Source organism: Bombina bombina, chromosome 7 (genome assembly GCF_027579735.1).
Source record: "Bombina bombina isolate aBomBom1 chromosome 7, aBomBom1.pri, whole genome shotgun sequence".
NCBI lineage: Eukaryota > Metazoa > Chordata > Amphibia > Anura > Bombinatoridae > Bombina > Bombina bombina.
Window position 1 is genome coordinate 22,403,631 of NC_069505.1, and position 17,478 is coordinate 22,421,108.

General features: G+C 40.1%; 1 protein-coding gene across 1 annotated transcript in view; it reads left to right on the forward strand.

Moving 5' to 3' along the window:
• The window catches only part of LTBP3 (latent transforming growth factor beta binding protein 3), a 262,324-nt gene that overhangs the window by 160,968 nt on the left and 83,878 nt on the right, over positions 1 to 17,478 (forward strand). Inside the window, exons 17-19 of the mRNA XM_053719982.1 lie at positions 5,630 to 5,797; positions 5,953 to 6,021; positions 6,480 to 6,608. Of these exons, the coding sequence (XP_053575957.1) occupies positions 5,630 to 5,797; positions 5,953 to 6,021; positions 6,480 to 6,608 (366 nt within the window). The remainder of the gene's footprint in view (positions 1 to 5,629; positions 5,798 to 5,952; positions 6,022 to 6,479; positions 6,609 to 17,478) is intronic.

Below are 17,478 nucleotides of genomic sequence, written 5' to 3' on the forward strand. Positions count from 1 at the left end.
GAAGGCTGGCGTCTGTTGTTACAATTGTCCAGTCTGGTCTGCTGAATGGCATCCCCCTGGACAGATGTGGCCGAGAAAGCCACCATAGAAGAGAATTTCTGGTCTCTTGATCCAGATTCAGAGAAGGGGATAAGTCTGAGTAATCCCCATTCCACTGACTTAGCATGCACAGTTGCAGTGGTCTGAGGTGTAAGCGTGCAAAGGGTACTATGTCCATTGCCGCTACCATTAAGCCGATTCCCTCCATGCATTGAGCCACTGACGGGTGTTGAATGGAATGAAGGGTGCGGCAAGCACTTTGAAGTCTTGTTAACCTGTCCTCTGTCAGGTAAATCTTCATTTCTACAGAATCTATAAGAGTCCCCAGGAAGGGAACTCTTGTGAGTGGAACGAGTGAACTTTTCTTTTCGTTCACCTTCCATCCATGTGAACTTAGAAATGCCAGCACTAACTCTGTATGAGACTTGGCAGTTTGAAAGCTTGAAGCTTGTATCAGAATGTCGTCTAGGTATGGAGCTACCGAGATTCCCCGCGGTCTTAGTACCGCCAGAAGAGCACCCAGAACCTTTGTGAAGATTCTTGGAGCTGTAGCCAATCCGAATGGAAGAGCCACAAACTGGTAATGTCTGTCTAGGAAGGCAAACCTTAGGTACCGATAATGATCTTTGTGAATCGGTATGTGAAGGTAAGTATCTTTTAAATCTACAGTGGTCATGTACTGACCCTCTTGGATCATAGGTAAAATTGTCCGAATAGTCTCCATCTTGAACGATGGAACTCTTAGGAATTTGTTTAGGATCTTTAAGTCCAGGATTGGTCTGAAAGTTCCCTCTTTTTTGGGAACCACAAACAGATTTGAGTAAAACCCCTGTCCCTGTTCCGATCGTGGAACTGGATGGATTACTCCCATTAACAAGAGCTCTTGTACGCAGCGTAGAAACGCCTCTTTCTTTGTCTGGATTGTTGACAATCTTGACAGATGAAATCTCTCTCTTGGAGGAGAGTATTTGAAGTCCAGAAGGTATCCCTGAGATATTATCTCTAGCGCCCAGGGATCCTGAACATCTCTTGCCCAAGCCTGGGCGAAGAGAGAAGTCTGCCCCCCACTAGATCCGATCCCGGATCGGGGGCCCTCAATTCATGCTGTCTTAGGGGCAGCAGCAGGTTTCCTAGTCTGCTTGCCCTTGTTCCAGGACTGGTTAGGTTTCCAGCCTTGTCTGTAGCGAGCAACAGCTCCTTCCTGTTTTGGTGCAGAGGAAGTTGATGCTGCTCCAGCTTTGAAATTACGAAAGGAACGAAAATTAGACTGTCTAGTCTTGGCTTTGGCTTTGTCCTGAGGCAGGGCATGGCCTTTACCTCCTGTAATGTCAGCGATAATCTCTTTCAACCCGGGCCCGAATAAGGTCTGCCCTTTGAAAGGTATATTAAGCAATTTAGACTTAGAAGTAACATCAGCTGACCAGGATTTTAGCCACAGCGCCCTGCGTGCCTGAATGGCGAATCCTGAATTCTTCGCCGTAAGTTTAGTAAGATGTACTACGGCCTCCGAAATGAATGAATTAGCTAGTTTAAGGACTCTAAGCCTGTCCGTAATGTCGTCCAGAGTAGCTGAACCAATGTTCTCTTCCAGAGACTCAATCCAGAATGCCGCTGCAGCCGTGATCGGCGCAATGCATGCAAGGGGTTGCAATATAAAACCTTGTTGAACAAACATTTTCTTAAGGTAACCCTCTAACTTTTTATCCATTGGATCTGAAAAAGCACAGCTATCCTCCACCGGGATAGTGGTACGCTTAGCTAAGGTAGAAACTGCTCCCTTCACCTTAGGGACCGTTTGCCATAAGTCCCTTGTGGTGGCGTCTATTGGAAACATTTTTCTAAATATCGGAGGGGGTGAGAACAGCACACCGGGTCTATCCCACTCCTTAGTAACAATTTCAGTAAGTCTCTTAGGTATAGGAAAAACCTCAGTACTCGTCGGTACCGCAAAATATTTATCCAACCTACACATTTTCTCTGGTATTGCAACTGTGTTACAATCATTCAGAGCCGCTAACACCTCCCCTAGTAATACACGGAGGTTTTCCAGTTTAAATTTAAAATTTGAAATATCTGAATCCAGTCTGTTTGGATCAGAACCGTCACCCACAGAATGAAGTTCTCCGTCCTCATGTTCTGCCACCTGTGACGCAGTGTCTGACATGGCCCTAATATTATCAGCGCACTCTGTTCTCACCCCAGAGTGATCACGCTTACCTCTTAGTTCTGGTAATTTAGCCAAAACCTCAGTCATAACAGTAGCCATATCCTGTAATGTGATTTGTAATGGCCGCCCAGATGTACTCGGCGCTACAATATCACGCACCTCCCTCTGAGCGGGAGATGTAGGTACTGACACGTGAGGCGAGTTAGTCGGCATAACTCTCCCCTCGTTGTTTGGTGAAATTTGTTCAATTTGTACAGATTGACTTTTATTTAAAGTAGCATCAATACAGTTAGTACATAAATTTCTATTGGGCTCCACTTTGGCATTGCAACAAATGACACAGGTATCATCCTCTGAATCAGACATGTTTAACACACTAGCAAATAAACTTGCAACTTGGAAATACAATTCAATTAGAATAATATTAAAACGTACTGTGCCTTTAAGAAGCACAGAAGATCTATGACAGTTGAAAATTAATAAATTGAAACAGTTATAGCCCCAATCCTTGTAAACAACACAACTTTAGCAAAGGTTTAATCCCATTAGCAAAGATAACAAATTCTGAAAGCAGGAAACAATTACAGAATAAACGTTTTTTTATCTCAGTCAAACTATAATTCTCACAGCTCTGCTGAGAGAAATTACCTCCCTCAAAATAAGTTTTGAAGACCCCTGAGCTCTGTAGAGATGAACCGGATCATGCAGGGAATACAATGAGTTGCTGACTGAAATATTTGATGCAGTAAAAGCGCCAAAAAAACGGCCCCTCCCCCTCACACACAGCAGTGAGGGAGAACAGAAACTGTCAGAAAAACAGATTAAGCAACTGCCAAGTGGAAAAATAGTGCCCAAACATTTATTCACTCAGTACCTCAGTAAATGAAAACGATTTTACATTCCAGCAAAAACGTAAAACATAATCTCTAGTTATTAAACAGCTTTATGTATTTCTTACAGTGTAATTCTAGTGAAGTACCATTCCCCAGAATACTGAAGTGTAAAGTATACATACATGACATTATATCGGTATGGCAGGATTTTCTCATCAATTCCATTATCAGAAAATAAAAGCTGCTACATACCTCTATGCAGATTCATCTGCCCGCTGTCCCCTGATCTGAAGTTTACCTCTCCTCAGATGGCCGAGAAACAGCAATATGATCTTAACTACTCCGGCTAAAATCATAACAAAAACTCTGGTAGATTCTTCTTCAAACTCTGCCAGAGAGATAATAACACACTCCGGTGCTATTTTAAAATAACAAACTTTTGATTGAAGATATAAAACTAAGTATAATCACCATAGTCCTCTCACACGTCCTATCTAGTCGTTGGGTGCAAGAGAATGACTGGGAGTGACGTAGAGGGGAGGAGCTATATGCAGCTCTGCTGGGTGAATCCTCTTGCACTTCCTGTTGGGGAGGAGTAATATCCCAGAAGTAATGATGACCCGTGGACTGATCACACTTAACAGAAGAAATATGCTTTACGCTCCTTTTTTGGAGCCTAACGCAGCCTTTATGTGGACTCTCAATACCAGAGTTATTTTTATGGTGCGGCCAGAAAAAAGCCGGCGTTAGCTTTTCGGGTCCTTACCGACAAAACTCTAAATCTAGCCGTATGACAGCAGTGTTTGCACAATTTATAACACTGCCACAAACATTGCTGCAAACCCCGCTGCTAGCGTGCTTATGGTACGTGCACGCTTCTGAGCCAATGAGACAACCTAGATTTACTCTTCAGCAAAGGATATTAAGAGTATAAGGCAAATGTGATAATAGAAATAAAATGTTTTTTTACATTGCGTGCTCTATTTAAACCAAAATATTTCCAGTTCACTTGCTAATCTGAAGTGTCTGCTCATTCATTAAACCTTCAAGCCTTCGGGCTCATTTATTAATCAGCAGATGCTGCTTAGGAGCCCCATTGTTTAAGGTCTGCCTGAAACGGAAGTTAAGAAGCAGCGGTCGTAAGACCACTGCTCCTTAACTTCTTCGCTACCTTTTAGCTGGCGGACTAAAATCATCCTAATCCGATCGGGATGACTGACGGCCCCTAGTGGCCGATTGTCTGCCAGTGAGCAGGGGACGGCATTGCACAAGCATTTCACCAGAAATGCTTGTGCAATGATAAATGCCGACAGCGTATGTTGTCAGAATTTAGCGAGGTCGAGCCGACATGATTCGTTACAGTGATTTATGTCTGCTCGCCCTTTAATAAATTTACCCCTTAGTGTCTGCTTACTGCCAAGTTTCAAGTCTGAAGTGTCTGCTTTCTCAAGTTTCAAGCCTAAGGGGTAGATTTATTAAAAGGCGAGCGGACATGATTCGCTGTAGCGAATCATGTCCGCTCGACCTCAATAAATGCAGACAGTGATAATTGCACAAGCATTTCTGGTGAAATGCTAGTGCAATGCTGCCCCCTGCTCACTGGTGGCCAATCGGCCGCTAGCAGGGGCCGTCAATCATACTGATCGGATCGGGATGATTTTATAGAAGTTAAGGAGCAGCGATCTTACGACCGCTGCTTCTTAACTTACGTTTCAGGTGGTCCTGAAACGATGGGGCTCTGAAGCAGTATCCACTGCTTAATAAATGGAGCCCTAAGTGTCCACTCGCATGCAAAGCAAGTCTGATGTGTCTGCTTCTCGCCAAGCTTCACATTTGATGTACTTGTTCTCTGATTTTGTTTGAGGCACTTCCTTAAATTCTCTATATGTTCCTATTTTGTCTGTAACCTTGTTTATTTACCTGTATGGTATGCAAGAGTGTGGGGTCAATTTGTTAAAGTGTGGACGGACATGATATGATGTAGCGTATCATGTTCGTCGCACATCGATAAATGCCGACAGGCCGACAGCATACGCTCTTGGCATTTATCATTGCACCAGCAGTTCTTGTGAACTGCTGGTGTAATACCGCCTCCTGCAGATTCGCGGCCAATCACACGCTAGCAAGGGGTGTCAATTAACCCGATCCTATTTGATCGGGTTGATTTCTGTCTGCCGTCTCAGAGCAGGCGGACAGGTTATGGAGAAGGGGTCTGTACGGTCTGTATGGAGCTTGATAAATTGACCCCTTTGTCTTTGTGATGTACTTTTCTAAATAAATGTACTTTTTGTATAGTGGCTTCTTCTAGATCCATACCTGACTGTATCTAAACAAAATGTTGTGACCTCACAATCACACTTTGCAGCCAATATATTGCACCCACAACAACTCAAATTAATTTATTTTGCACATATTTACTTTATCCATTGTTTTCTTACTAATACTATAATTATTTCCAGACTATAGCATAAACTTTTTCTTCCATCAGTTTTTCCTACTTCTCTGGTTCCTGTGTCAAATCTACTCTGTTTTATGACTTGTTCTTCTCTTTTCTTTGGTGTCTCATGTACTCTCTTTGTCACTCTCCCAGAACCAGCCCGCGGGTTGGACCGCAGAGATTGTTTCTTGAGTCTGGAAGATTCCCTGTTCTGTGACAGTGTACTTGCAGTCAACGTTACCAGGGAGCAATGCTGCTGCTCGTTGGGGGCGGGTTGGGGAGATCACTGTGAGATATACCCTTGTCCAGTGCACAACTCAGGTAATTTGTATATATTTGCTTTCTGGCTGGTTCTTTCTTAAGGACTTTCTCTATTTAACGGAAACATTTTTGGTTTTGTATGAATTTTTGTTTATATCTTTATCTCCATTGCTACCTATTTATATTAAACCACATTCTCTTTTATCTTTTTCAAGTTGAGTTCCTTGGTCTTTGTCCAGATGGTGTTGGGTTCATAGTGGACATCATGAGCTATGGACACAGAGGTAAGAGGGAAAACGTCTGTGATAACATTTCATTGAGTCAAAGGCCATTAGGAAAAAGAGGTCAGATGACTCCAACAGACAGAAGGAAAGAAAGTGAATAATAATTTACCATATGGTTAAGATGCATATTTACAACTGAAAAGCAAAGTGTAGCCATCGAAATGCTTTATCGCTACAAACATCACACCTGAAATGTTGCACAAAAAGGTTGCACGGTTCAGATGTTGTAAAATACAATCTAGCAGGTTTATAGAAAAGTGCTAGAGCCAGCCATGTAACACCTCATCTGCCAGAAAGCCCATGTCAGACTTAGAAAGTTCAAACTATAAGATTGGAAAAGATGAGCTAAATTCAGAAGCCCACTAATTGCTAATGTGGTTTGGTAATCTTGTATAGTCAGGGTGCAAGAACTTTCAGACAGATTCATTATGTGTGACATGGCTGATTTGTTTCTCCAGATATTGATGAGTGTCAGCTCTTTGGAAAAGAAATATGTAAAGAAGGGAAGTGTGTGAATACACAGCCTAGCTATGAATGTTACTGCAAACATGGATATTACTATGACACCAGATTGCTACAGTGCATGGGTAAGAAAAGTATATATATCGCAATTAATCTCTATATTATACTGTATGCAGAATTAGAGACGTACCTCCTGAAATGTCTCTTGAGTATGTTTACCTTATGTTCTTAATTGTGGCCAATTAGGGACAGATATAAATAAGCTCATTTAACTGATGAAAAACAATCACAGTGTAGCATGTTGCAGGGTTAACAGTCATGATCCATCCAGTTTAATGTCCATTTAACCCTAGTTACAAAGTAGTTTACAAAAAAAAATTAATAATTAAAAATGACAGATGTTTTACAATTTTCTAAACAATTATAAACTAGACATGTGCAATTAGTTTAGTTCCGAATCAAAATTCGGACGAAATTCGAGTGATTCTGAGATTTGGATGTATCGAAACTAAACTTTAGTTCGGATTCATTTGGTTTATTCAAATGGCCATGGCGCGATAGTCAGACTTTCTGCTCTAATCAAATTCCTTTGCCGTTCCATATTGATTATAAAAAAAACAATTAAAGATATATTACAATTAAATATAGTGAGATATAACAGTGAAATAATTCATTTTGTGCTTTGTTTCCGAATCAACATAGCATAACGAATGAATCCGAACATAACAAACTTCCGAATGCATCCAAAACGAATTACTGCTATAACAAATCAATCCAAATAGTTTCCGAAAACAAAATTAAAAAAATACTGAATCGTTACAAAACTAAACAAAATTTTCCGACGTGCACATGTCTATTATAAACAGTTTTAGGGCCTTAAATAAAAACCCTTCGCATGTTTAGGAAGACCACCATCATCTTGTTCCCTGCTCCTCTTGGCAACTGATTGCAGCGCCAGGCAAGTAACACAACAGCACCTAGTGGAAGTAAAGAGTTTCTGCTAAAGGGACATTAAACACAAATGCTTTCTTTCATGATTCAGATAGAGCATGGCTATCCAATTTACTTCTATTATATTATTTGCTTTGCTCTCCTGGTATCCTTTGTTGAAACGCAGCTTGCTGCTGAATGGTGGCTGCACACATATACGTATTGTCATTGGCTCACAGGGTTTACCACAGAAAATGTTATCAGCTGAGTGGCATTATGAAGTAGCCGGTGGGGGTTGTGTAATATTCTCTAATACTATAATATTTTCTGCTATCCAAAGCACAAATTAATTACATAGTTTAACATAAATTTATTTAATGATAACTTGTGCAATAAACATTGAAAGTTTTTAACATTGTTACATCATTTTAGATCACTATTGGCTAAAAGTTTAGCCGGGCTGTCAGTAAAATCAGCCGTGCACCCATTAAAATGGTCCTAGGGAGAACACTAACTAACAGAAGTGGAAAATAGGAGCGCCTATAGGCTAAAGTTTGTTAGCAGGCAATATAAAAGAAATGGTAAAGTAAATCATTACATTTATTGTAAGTACAAAATAAATATTAAAACAGTAGAGCAATTCTCCAATGAGTGTGTGAAATGAACCCCAGTGTGGGGATTGGTACCAGAAAAAAACAATGCTAGCTAGAGAAAGAAGTCCCAAAGATAGTGTGAAGTAGTTGTCCTCAACTACTTTAAAAAGTACTAAGAATAGTCAGTTAGTGTCCCAAATGGAAAAAAATGTAAATCCGTTAAAAAGTATAGCAAAAACAATGTTGCCAAAAAAATATATATATAAAAATAGGAAAAACAAAAATATATACTGTATATAGTCGACGCGTTTCGGATAAACTTGGGGCCTTTATCAAGACATGTATTGATTAAGGCCCCAAGTTGGTCCGAAACGCGTCAACTATTTCCTAGACACTGAGGCTGGAGTTTTCTTGCATTTGGTAAGCATATCTCCATTTATATAGCACAAAAAAGAAAGTGAGCCAGTGGATATACAATACTATCCTTTGAAAGGGAGGACAAAGAGCAATAGTATATATTGGTATAATATTGTTTTAAATAGAATTTACACCTCTCTCCATTCATTTATATCTTCATTTAGTTTACACATTTAGGAGATTTTGCATATATTTTGTTTATCTCCTTTCTATGTTTTTTCAACGTGGAGATTTACCTTACTGTCCACAAGAGTTCTTCACACCTTCAATGCGAAAACACGGATTTACAATACTGTATATATATTTTTGTTTTTCCTTTTGTTTTTTCCTATTTTTATATTTTTATTTTTTTCGCCACATTGTTTTTGCTATTCTTTTTAAGCTAACGAAATTACCCTTTTCTCTTGTAAGGTGTATCCAGTCCATGGATCATCCATTACTTGTGGGATATTCTCCTTCCCAACAGGAAACTGCAAAAGGATCACCCACAGCAGAGCTGTCTATATAGCTCCTCCCCTAACTGCCACTACCAGTCATTCTCTTGCAGCTCTCGACAAGATAGGAAGTAGCTAGAGAGATGTGGTAAATTTATGTAGTTTATCTTCAATCAAAAGTTTATTATTTTCAAATGGTACCGGAGTTGTACTGTTTTAGCCTCAGGAAGAAAGTTGAAGAAGAGTCTGCCTGTGGTTTTTGATGATCTTAGCAGGTTGTAACTAAGATCCATTGCTGTTCTCACACATAACTGAAGAGATGAGGTAACTTCAGCTGGGGAATGGCGTGCAGGGTCTCCTGCTATGAGGTATGTGCAGTTTAAATTTTTCTAGAGTAATGAATATGCTAGAAAATGCTGTTAATACCGGATTTATTTAAGGTAAGCCTGATTACAGTGATTTAATAACGACTAGTATCATGCTTGCTGTAAAAGGTAATATTCTTATTACTTTCTCACATTACTGAAAATAAGATAACGTTTGCTGGAAGTGTTTAAACGTTTTTTTCTACATATTGGTGATAAAACTTTATTGGGGCCCAGTTTTTCCACATAGCTGGCTAGATTTTGCCTAGGGATAGTTTTTTATGGCCCTCTCACTGTGAGTACAGTTTGGGAGGGGCCTAATTTCAGGCCTAAATCGTGCAGTAGTTTTATATAGTTTATATAGTTTTTTTGATCCGGTTTTGAAACTAAGGGGTTAATCATCCATTTGCAAGTGGGTGCAATGCTCTGTTAGTCTATTATACACACTGTAAAAATTTCGTAAGATTTACTGCTTTTTATCACTGTTTTTCAATTTCTGACAAAATTTGTTTATCTTAAAGGCACAGTACCGTTTTTATTTTTTGCTTGTTTACATTTATCAAAGTGTTTTCCAAGCTTGCTGGTCTCATTGCTAGTCTGTTTAAACATGTCTGACATAGAGGAAACTCCTTGTTCATTATGTTTAGAAGCCATTGTGGAACCCCCTCTTAGAATGTGTACCAAATGTACTGATTTTACTTTAAGTTATAAAGATCATATTCTTTTTTTTTTTTTTTTTTTTTATAAGATTTTTTATTAAGAAATAAATGTGTACATCACAGAAAGAGAAAACCAAAAGGTCAATAACAAGAGTGACAGATTATAACAATGCCTGCTAGTTATACATGGAGTTGTAAATACTATGAAATGGGTATAGATTTTTCAATATTTCCATTCTTTACTAATGCTATCATATCATTTGATTAACAGGTATATGTTTAGGCAAAAGTTGTCTAGGCCGACCTTTCAGTTTGCCATTAAGTATAGTAAGGTAGTTAGAAGGAAGAAAGAAGGAAAGTTTATAGAAAGGTGTAGGGGAGATAAGGAACGCAGGGAAGGAAAGAGGGATAGGGTAGTTATGTTTGATAATCCAGCTCCATTGTCTGATCTAGCGTGAAGTCCAGCTCTACCATCATATTCGGACTCCACTCCATAAATCTAGAATTCCTTGGTGGAATTGTATATTGTTTGTGGTGAGGTAGTGTAGGCGTTCTAACTGTAATATGTCTGTAGTCTGAGTGTGCCATTCTTGTATTGTCGGTGGTGCGCTAGTTTTCCATTTTTTTGGTATGAGTTTCTTGGCACTGTTTATCATGATAAGAAATATACTTTTGTGTAATTTGTTTTGAAATTTCGGTATCTGAAGAAACAACAGGTAGTGAAAATTGGGTGCAATGTCTGAGCCCAATACCGATGATATAGATCTAAAGACTGATCTCCAATATTCCGTTATACCAGGACATTTCCACCATATGTGTTGTATTGTACCCTCTTGTCCACATGCTCTCCAGCACCGGTCGCTAATCTGGGAATTAGTTTTGTGCATTCTATGGGGTGTCAAATACCACCTACTAATGAACTTTATGTGCATCTCTTGTATTGTGGCTGAGGCCGAGGCAGTGGCCGCTATTCTAAATGATTTAGTCCACATTGTATTATCCCCTGCAATGTCCAATTCCGTGTTCCAGGTTTTTGCATAATTCGGTAATGTGTTGTTACTCGGGAGCAGTAAAATTTTATATATTAATGAAATAGTGTGTCTAGGTGGGTTGTCTTGCGTACATAGTTTTTCAAATGTAGTGAGCTCTCTTTGCATGTTTGATTTTTGTCTATGTGTAGATATATAGTGAATCAATTGTGCTCTAGCCAACCAAGAAGGAAATGTTTTCGCGTCCCACTGTTGTAATTTGTCTAGTGGAGCTATTGTTCCATTCTCTATTGCAAAGTATAATGTGCCTTCTCTAAGTCTGTATGAGGGCTTGTGTGTTGTGTTAGGGCTACCCAATGGAAGATCTGTGTTTTCTCTTATTGGCACCATCGGCCCCACCATGGTTGATATATGTGGATTGGTAGCTAGCGTCTTATCCCATTCCTTAAGTATTTCCATTATGTTAGGGTATTGGTGTAGTATATCTGGGCGTTTTCTATGGTCTGTCCACGCAAGTGAGGCTGAGTTACCTCTCCCCAGAATATAATTGTCAATTTGAACCCATCCTTTTTGGCCAGTGTTGTGGCTCCACTCTAGTATCTGCTGTAGTAATATGGCTCTTCTATATAGTGTTAAATTCAGTACTCCCAGGCCCCCCCGCTCCCTTGGCAAGAACTTAGTTTGTCTTTGTACCCTACTTCTGTTCCCACTCCATACGAAATTATCAATTGTTTTTTGTAGTTGCCGTAAAAATTGGTTAGGGATGGGGATCGGTAATGTTTGAAAAAGATAAAGCAATCTGGGTAGGATGTTCATCTTAATTATACCTATTCTACCTAGCCATGATAGGGGCTTACAGTTCCATGAGCATAGGTCATCTGTAATTTCTTTTTTAAGTTGTGTATAATTATGTTTGAACAGAGAATTGGGATTAGCTGTCAAGTAGACCCCAAGATATTTTATTTTCTCTAAGGCTACTGTTAGACCGTATTCAGCGGCCAATTGATATGTCAAGCGTGGGGGGGAGGTGATGTTTAGCAGTTCCGATTTGGAGGTGTTCAAATGAAAATTTGAATAGTGGCCGAAGATTCGTAATTCAGATAATAGAGCCGGAATAGAATGCTCAATATCAGTCAGGGAGAATAGGATGTCGTCGGCATACATCATCAGTTTGTGTTCTTTTTCTCCTATCTGTATGCCTTTTATTTTATTGTTAGATCTGATTTTGAATGCCAGGATTTCAAATGAGAGGATGAACAACAGTGGGGAGAGCGGACAGCCCTGACGGGTCCCATTAGTGATGGGGAAGGAATCTGATAGTGCTCCATTTACCTTTATTTTTGCATTGGGGCCTGAATATAGGGAGAAGACCATATTTAGGAAATTGTCTCCGATATTCATTTTGTACAGGGCCTCTTTCAGGAATGTCCAATTTACCCTATCAAAAGCCTTTTCGGCATCGGATGCGAATAGGGTCAGTGGGTCTCTATGGTGGGTTACATAATCTATAATGCGTTGGGCTCTAATGGTATTATCTTTGGCTTCTCTGCCTGGTACGAAGCCAACCTGGTCTGTGGAAACAAGTTTGGGTAGATATTTATTAAGCCTGGTGGCTAATGTCTTGGCTAATATTTTAATATCTACATTCAGAAGTGATATGGGTCTGAAATTACTGGGTGTATCTGGTGTTCTTCCTGGCTTAGGTAATACAGTAATATGCGCCTCTAACATTCTGGTTGGTAAGGACTTAGTATCTGTTAATTTGTTAAATAGGGTAAGAAGGTGTGGCACAAGAATAGATTTGTAGGTCTTGTAGTATTTAATAGAGAACCCGTCAGGGCCAGGGCTTTTTCCAGAGGGGAGATCTTTAATTGCTCTGTCAATTTCTTGTGCAGTTATTGGTGAGTCCAACTCCGCTCTCTCCTCTTCATTAAGCCTCACTATGGGGAGATTTGTCATGTATTCAGCTAATGTTGGTTGGTTATCGTGTGGCTGTGATGTTGTTGGAGTGGTTAATGTGTTTTTTAAATTATATAAATTGTGGTAATATTGTCTGAATTCCTCTGCTATTCCCTTACTGTCTTTTATTAATGTGGAGTTCCCCCCTTTCAGAGTGTGTATGTAGGATTTATATTTTTTACGTTGGGTGGTCCTGGCCAGCAGTTTTCCAGGCTTATTCCCCTGGTCATAGTATAATTGTCTAATGTATGAGGCTTGTCTCTGTGATTCCTGCAAGAGAAAATCTTTTAGATCCCTTCTGGCCTGTGTGAGTTTTGCTAAGATCATATTGTTATGTGGTTCTTGTTTGTGTGTACATTCAAGTTTCTGTATGAAGGAGTGTAAGTTGTCGTGTTTGGTGCGTCTCTCTACAAGCTTTCTTGCCCTTATTTTGATAAGTTCCCCTCTAATGACACACTTATGTGCCTCCCATGTCGTGGAACTAGAAGTGTCCGATTCTGGGTTATGTGTGAAATATTCAGATAGCATTTTTCCAACTTTTTCCACAGTTGGGGGGTCTGTCAATAGGTGATCGTCTAACCGCCAGATGAAGTCCGTGAGGGGTGTTTCTGGCCATATCATAGTACAGATAACCGGAGCATGATCAGTCCATGATATCGTGCCAATGTCACATTTGGTTGTGATAGTCAGGCCTATCGAGTCTGTGAATAAGTAGTCTATGCGGGAATATTTTTTATATACGGAGGAGAAATATGTGTAATCTTTCGCTGTCACGTTTAATGTACGCCATATATCGTGTAGATTTAGGTCTGTAAGCGTTGTTTTAGTCGATTTCAGTGTGGTTTTAGGCACACTTGAAAGGTTATTGGACGTATCCCATTGGGGGTCCAAGGGAAGGTTAAAGTCTCCTCCCAACAGTAGTAAACCCTTTCGGTTGTCCAGTATGAGTTGTGAGATTTTTTTGATAAAACGGTGTTGGTCTGTGTTAGGGAAGTATACATTTACAAGCGTTATTGGCCTTCCATGTAATAATCCCACTATCAGGATATACCTTCCCTCTGGGTCCCGTACTATAGATGACGTCTGTAAGGGTATTGTCCCATGGAGTAGGATTCCCACCCCATTCTTTTTTTTTTGTCCCTGATGCGAAATACATGTTTGTGTATTTAGGATTAGTCCATTTAGGCTCTTTCCCTCTCTGAAAGTGTGTCTCCTGTATAAAAATTATGGAGTGGTTGTTTCTAGATAGTTCCCTTGTGGCTATAGATCGCTTCCCTGGGCTGTTGAGGCCCTTAACATTTAATGTCATCAGAGTGATAGAGTGTTCCGTCTTTTGATTCATGTTACTTGAAGAAGGGGGTGTTTTTGTTAGATGTGCCATCATTATAGGGTATGTGCAGAGCTGGATAATTAGTTAGAGTTGTCTGAGGATGACAACTGGTATGTCTGGTGGGCTAGGTATGGGGGATTTTGGGGTAAATGGGAAGGAAAGGGATACTATGAGATGGAAATTTAATGAAAGAGAGTAGCAAGATATATGAAAAGTAAGAGAGATGTAGATATTAAAGAAAGATTCAGGTATAAGATACCTTAGGGTGAATGTAGAAATTAGGGGATGTGTCCCCATGGCTTAGGCTGTTAATGCGTAATATAGAGTATCTAAACAGTAAGGAAGGGCTTTTTTTTTTTTTTTTTCTTTCTACTGTCTGATTAGTGAAGCGGTAAAAGCATGGCAAGACATTTTTGTATTAACTTAGAGGTTAGATCTATAATATATAAAAACATCATCATAAACACAAAGCTATCTCTAATAACTGAAGCATAATACAGTGCAGTATTGTACTTATATTATCCCGTATGATCTATATATTAAGTGGCTTTTTTGGTGAAATCATTTTGTAGGTGCCTGAATATTCTCAGCGAGTCACTTATGATATAATTGTATCCGGACATCATAATACAGTATAAAGATGTTATTCTAGAACTTAAGATCATGACTAAACTCCAATACAAGATAAAAACAAATCCAACATTAAACTTGCTTTAACTATAACATATTTCCAACATGGGTTGAGTCCATTGCTGATTATTGTGCTTGGGGTTGATCCCCCCATGTAAATGTCCCATAGCTTAGCTTGTATCTTTATTTATTGATATCAGCTACTCAAGTCTCTAATCTTGTAGTGTCCTTAACAAATATTCATAGTTATCTTACCTATTCCTTTATTGGTGCTCTGTTTTCTTTTTCAGCCTCTGCACGTTTCGAGGAAGGGTAAAACTTTAGATCCTGATAATGTCTTAGCTGTTTTTTTGGAGAAGTGTTAGGTTTTGATTATCCTGAGGTGCTGGTTCATCTGGGACCTCTATAGATAGTGTCCGGCAAAACTGATCTATGTCGCTTTCTGTACGGTATATAGCTGTTTTATTGTCTTTGGAGGCAATTATGGATACCGGGAATCCCCAGCGATATGGTATTTTGTGACGTTGTAAGGAGGAGGTGATATGTGACAAGGCCCTTCTCTTCTGAAGTGTAGTGGGGCTGATATCACTGAAAATCTGTAGCGGTATGCCTGCATGATGGAGTGGTTGTTTGGCTCTGGCACTATTAATAATTTCTTCTTTGTCCTGGAAATTTAAAAGTTTGATGATTATATCCCTCGGTGGTGCTTTCGGTGGTGGTTTGGCTCTTAGGGCCCTGTGGGCTCTCTCAATGGGGACATCTGCTGCTCCAGGCTTCCCTTTAATCGTGCGGAACAGATCCTGCAAGTAGCCTCCCAAAGCGATTGGGGATATGGACTCCGGTGCCCCTCTGATACGAAGGTTATTGCGGCGTCCGCGATTATCTAGGTCTTCAATCTTGTTACTTAATGACTGTATCAGATCTTCTTGGGCTTTGATTTTATTTGTGAGGGTGTCAATAGTGGAGTTAGCTGTGGCCTGTTCTTCTTCCACATTTGTCACTCTATCTGAAACTGCAGTAATATCTGTGTGGAGGTCTTTATATAGGGATCTGACTTCGTGCATAAACATTTTCATGTCTTCTTTTGTTGTAAGAGAGGTAAGATCGTTTTTCGTGACATAGTTAGAGGGTAATTCAATCTGTGTTATCTCTGCGCTTTCATTTTGTGCCCCTTCTGTACATGTGGGGTTAGTAGGCATGAAATCCTGTTGCTCCATAGGTTTCAAATACTGTCCAAGAGTCCTGGATCTAGTACTTTTATCTCCCTTTGCTGATGTTTTGCTGGTCATTTCTTTTGCTAGGGCTGACAGTGTCTCTTGTAATGCTGTTTGTCTTTTAGTGTGTTCGCTGTAGATCCTGTGTAGTCTTAAGCAGTCTGTAATAAAGTTTATCCTGGTTTGTTATTTGTCTTTATTTATATTGTTTTTACCTCTTTTTTGTTATAGCTTGGGCTGCTTAGCCGTATTGTATATATTTATGTTATAATTTTTGGTGTATACAGTGTTAGCATTTAGCTTCTATAACTGAAGCTCTCCCCTCCGTTTTGATTGTGCAGCTCTCAGCTCTCAGGCCTGTTTGAAAATGGCCGCTGCAGCGTCCGTGCAAAAATTAATTTAGCTGGTTGTGCACTGTGTGTCACCCTCTGGATGCGCCCCTCGTTAGGACTTATTTATAGTCCCTCGCCCCTCTCCTAGTGTTGTGCCATATCGCTGTCTCTCCGTTGTCTTTGAAAGCTTTGCCGGTTGGTGCAGTGTCCGGATATAGTGAGGTCTGGGTGGTGCAGTATCCTTGTGCTTGCGATATCATCAGAGTCCGCTGATGTATGGTGTTTTTCTGACCTCCGTTTTGCTTATACCTTCTTTGTGTGATTCACTAGAAGATGGGTTTTTTTTTTGCTCGTCTGTTCCTCACTGAAACTCCCCTCTTGTAACAGTATATGTGAAGTTGTATTGTGAGCCCTAACTTTTGAAATAAGTATTTAGCCTGCCATGGGGCCTAGGAGCTCTAGAATTTTGCAGCCATCGTCCTGCGTGGCTAGACTCCGCCCCCCCCATATTCTGTCTTTAAAAGATTTATCACCAGAAGAAATTGACAAGGGGGAATTTATGCCGACTAACTCGCCCCACGTGTCAGAACCTTTGACTCCCGCTCAAGGGACTCCCGCTCAAGTGGCGCCACGTACATCTAGCGCGCCCATGGCGTTTACTTTACAAGACATGGCGGCAGTTATGGATCATACCCTTACAGCAGTATTGTCCAAACTACCAGGGTTACAAGGAAAGCGAGACAGCTCTGGGACTAGAAAAAATACAGAGCTCTCTGACGCTTTAGTAGCTATGTCTGATATCCCCTCACAATATGCAGAAGCTGAGACAGGAGAGCTTCTTTCTGTGGGTGATTTTTCTGACTCAGGGAAGATGCTTCAACCTGATTCTGATATGTCTACATTTAAATTTAAGCTTGAACACCTCCGCGTGTTGCTCAGGGAGGTTTTAGCTACTCTGGAGGACTGTGACACCATTATAGTGCCAGAGAAATTGTGTAGATTGGATAAATACTATGCAGTGCCTGTTTACACTGATGTTTTTACAATACCTAAAAGGTTTTCAGAAATTATTACTAAGGAATGGGATAGACCAGGTGTACCGTTCTCTCCCCTTCCTATTTTTAAGAAAATGTTTCCAATAGA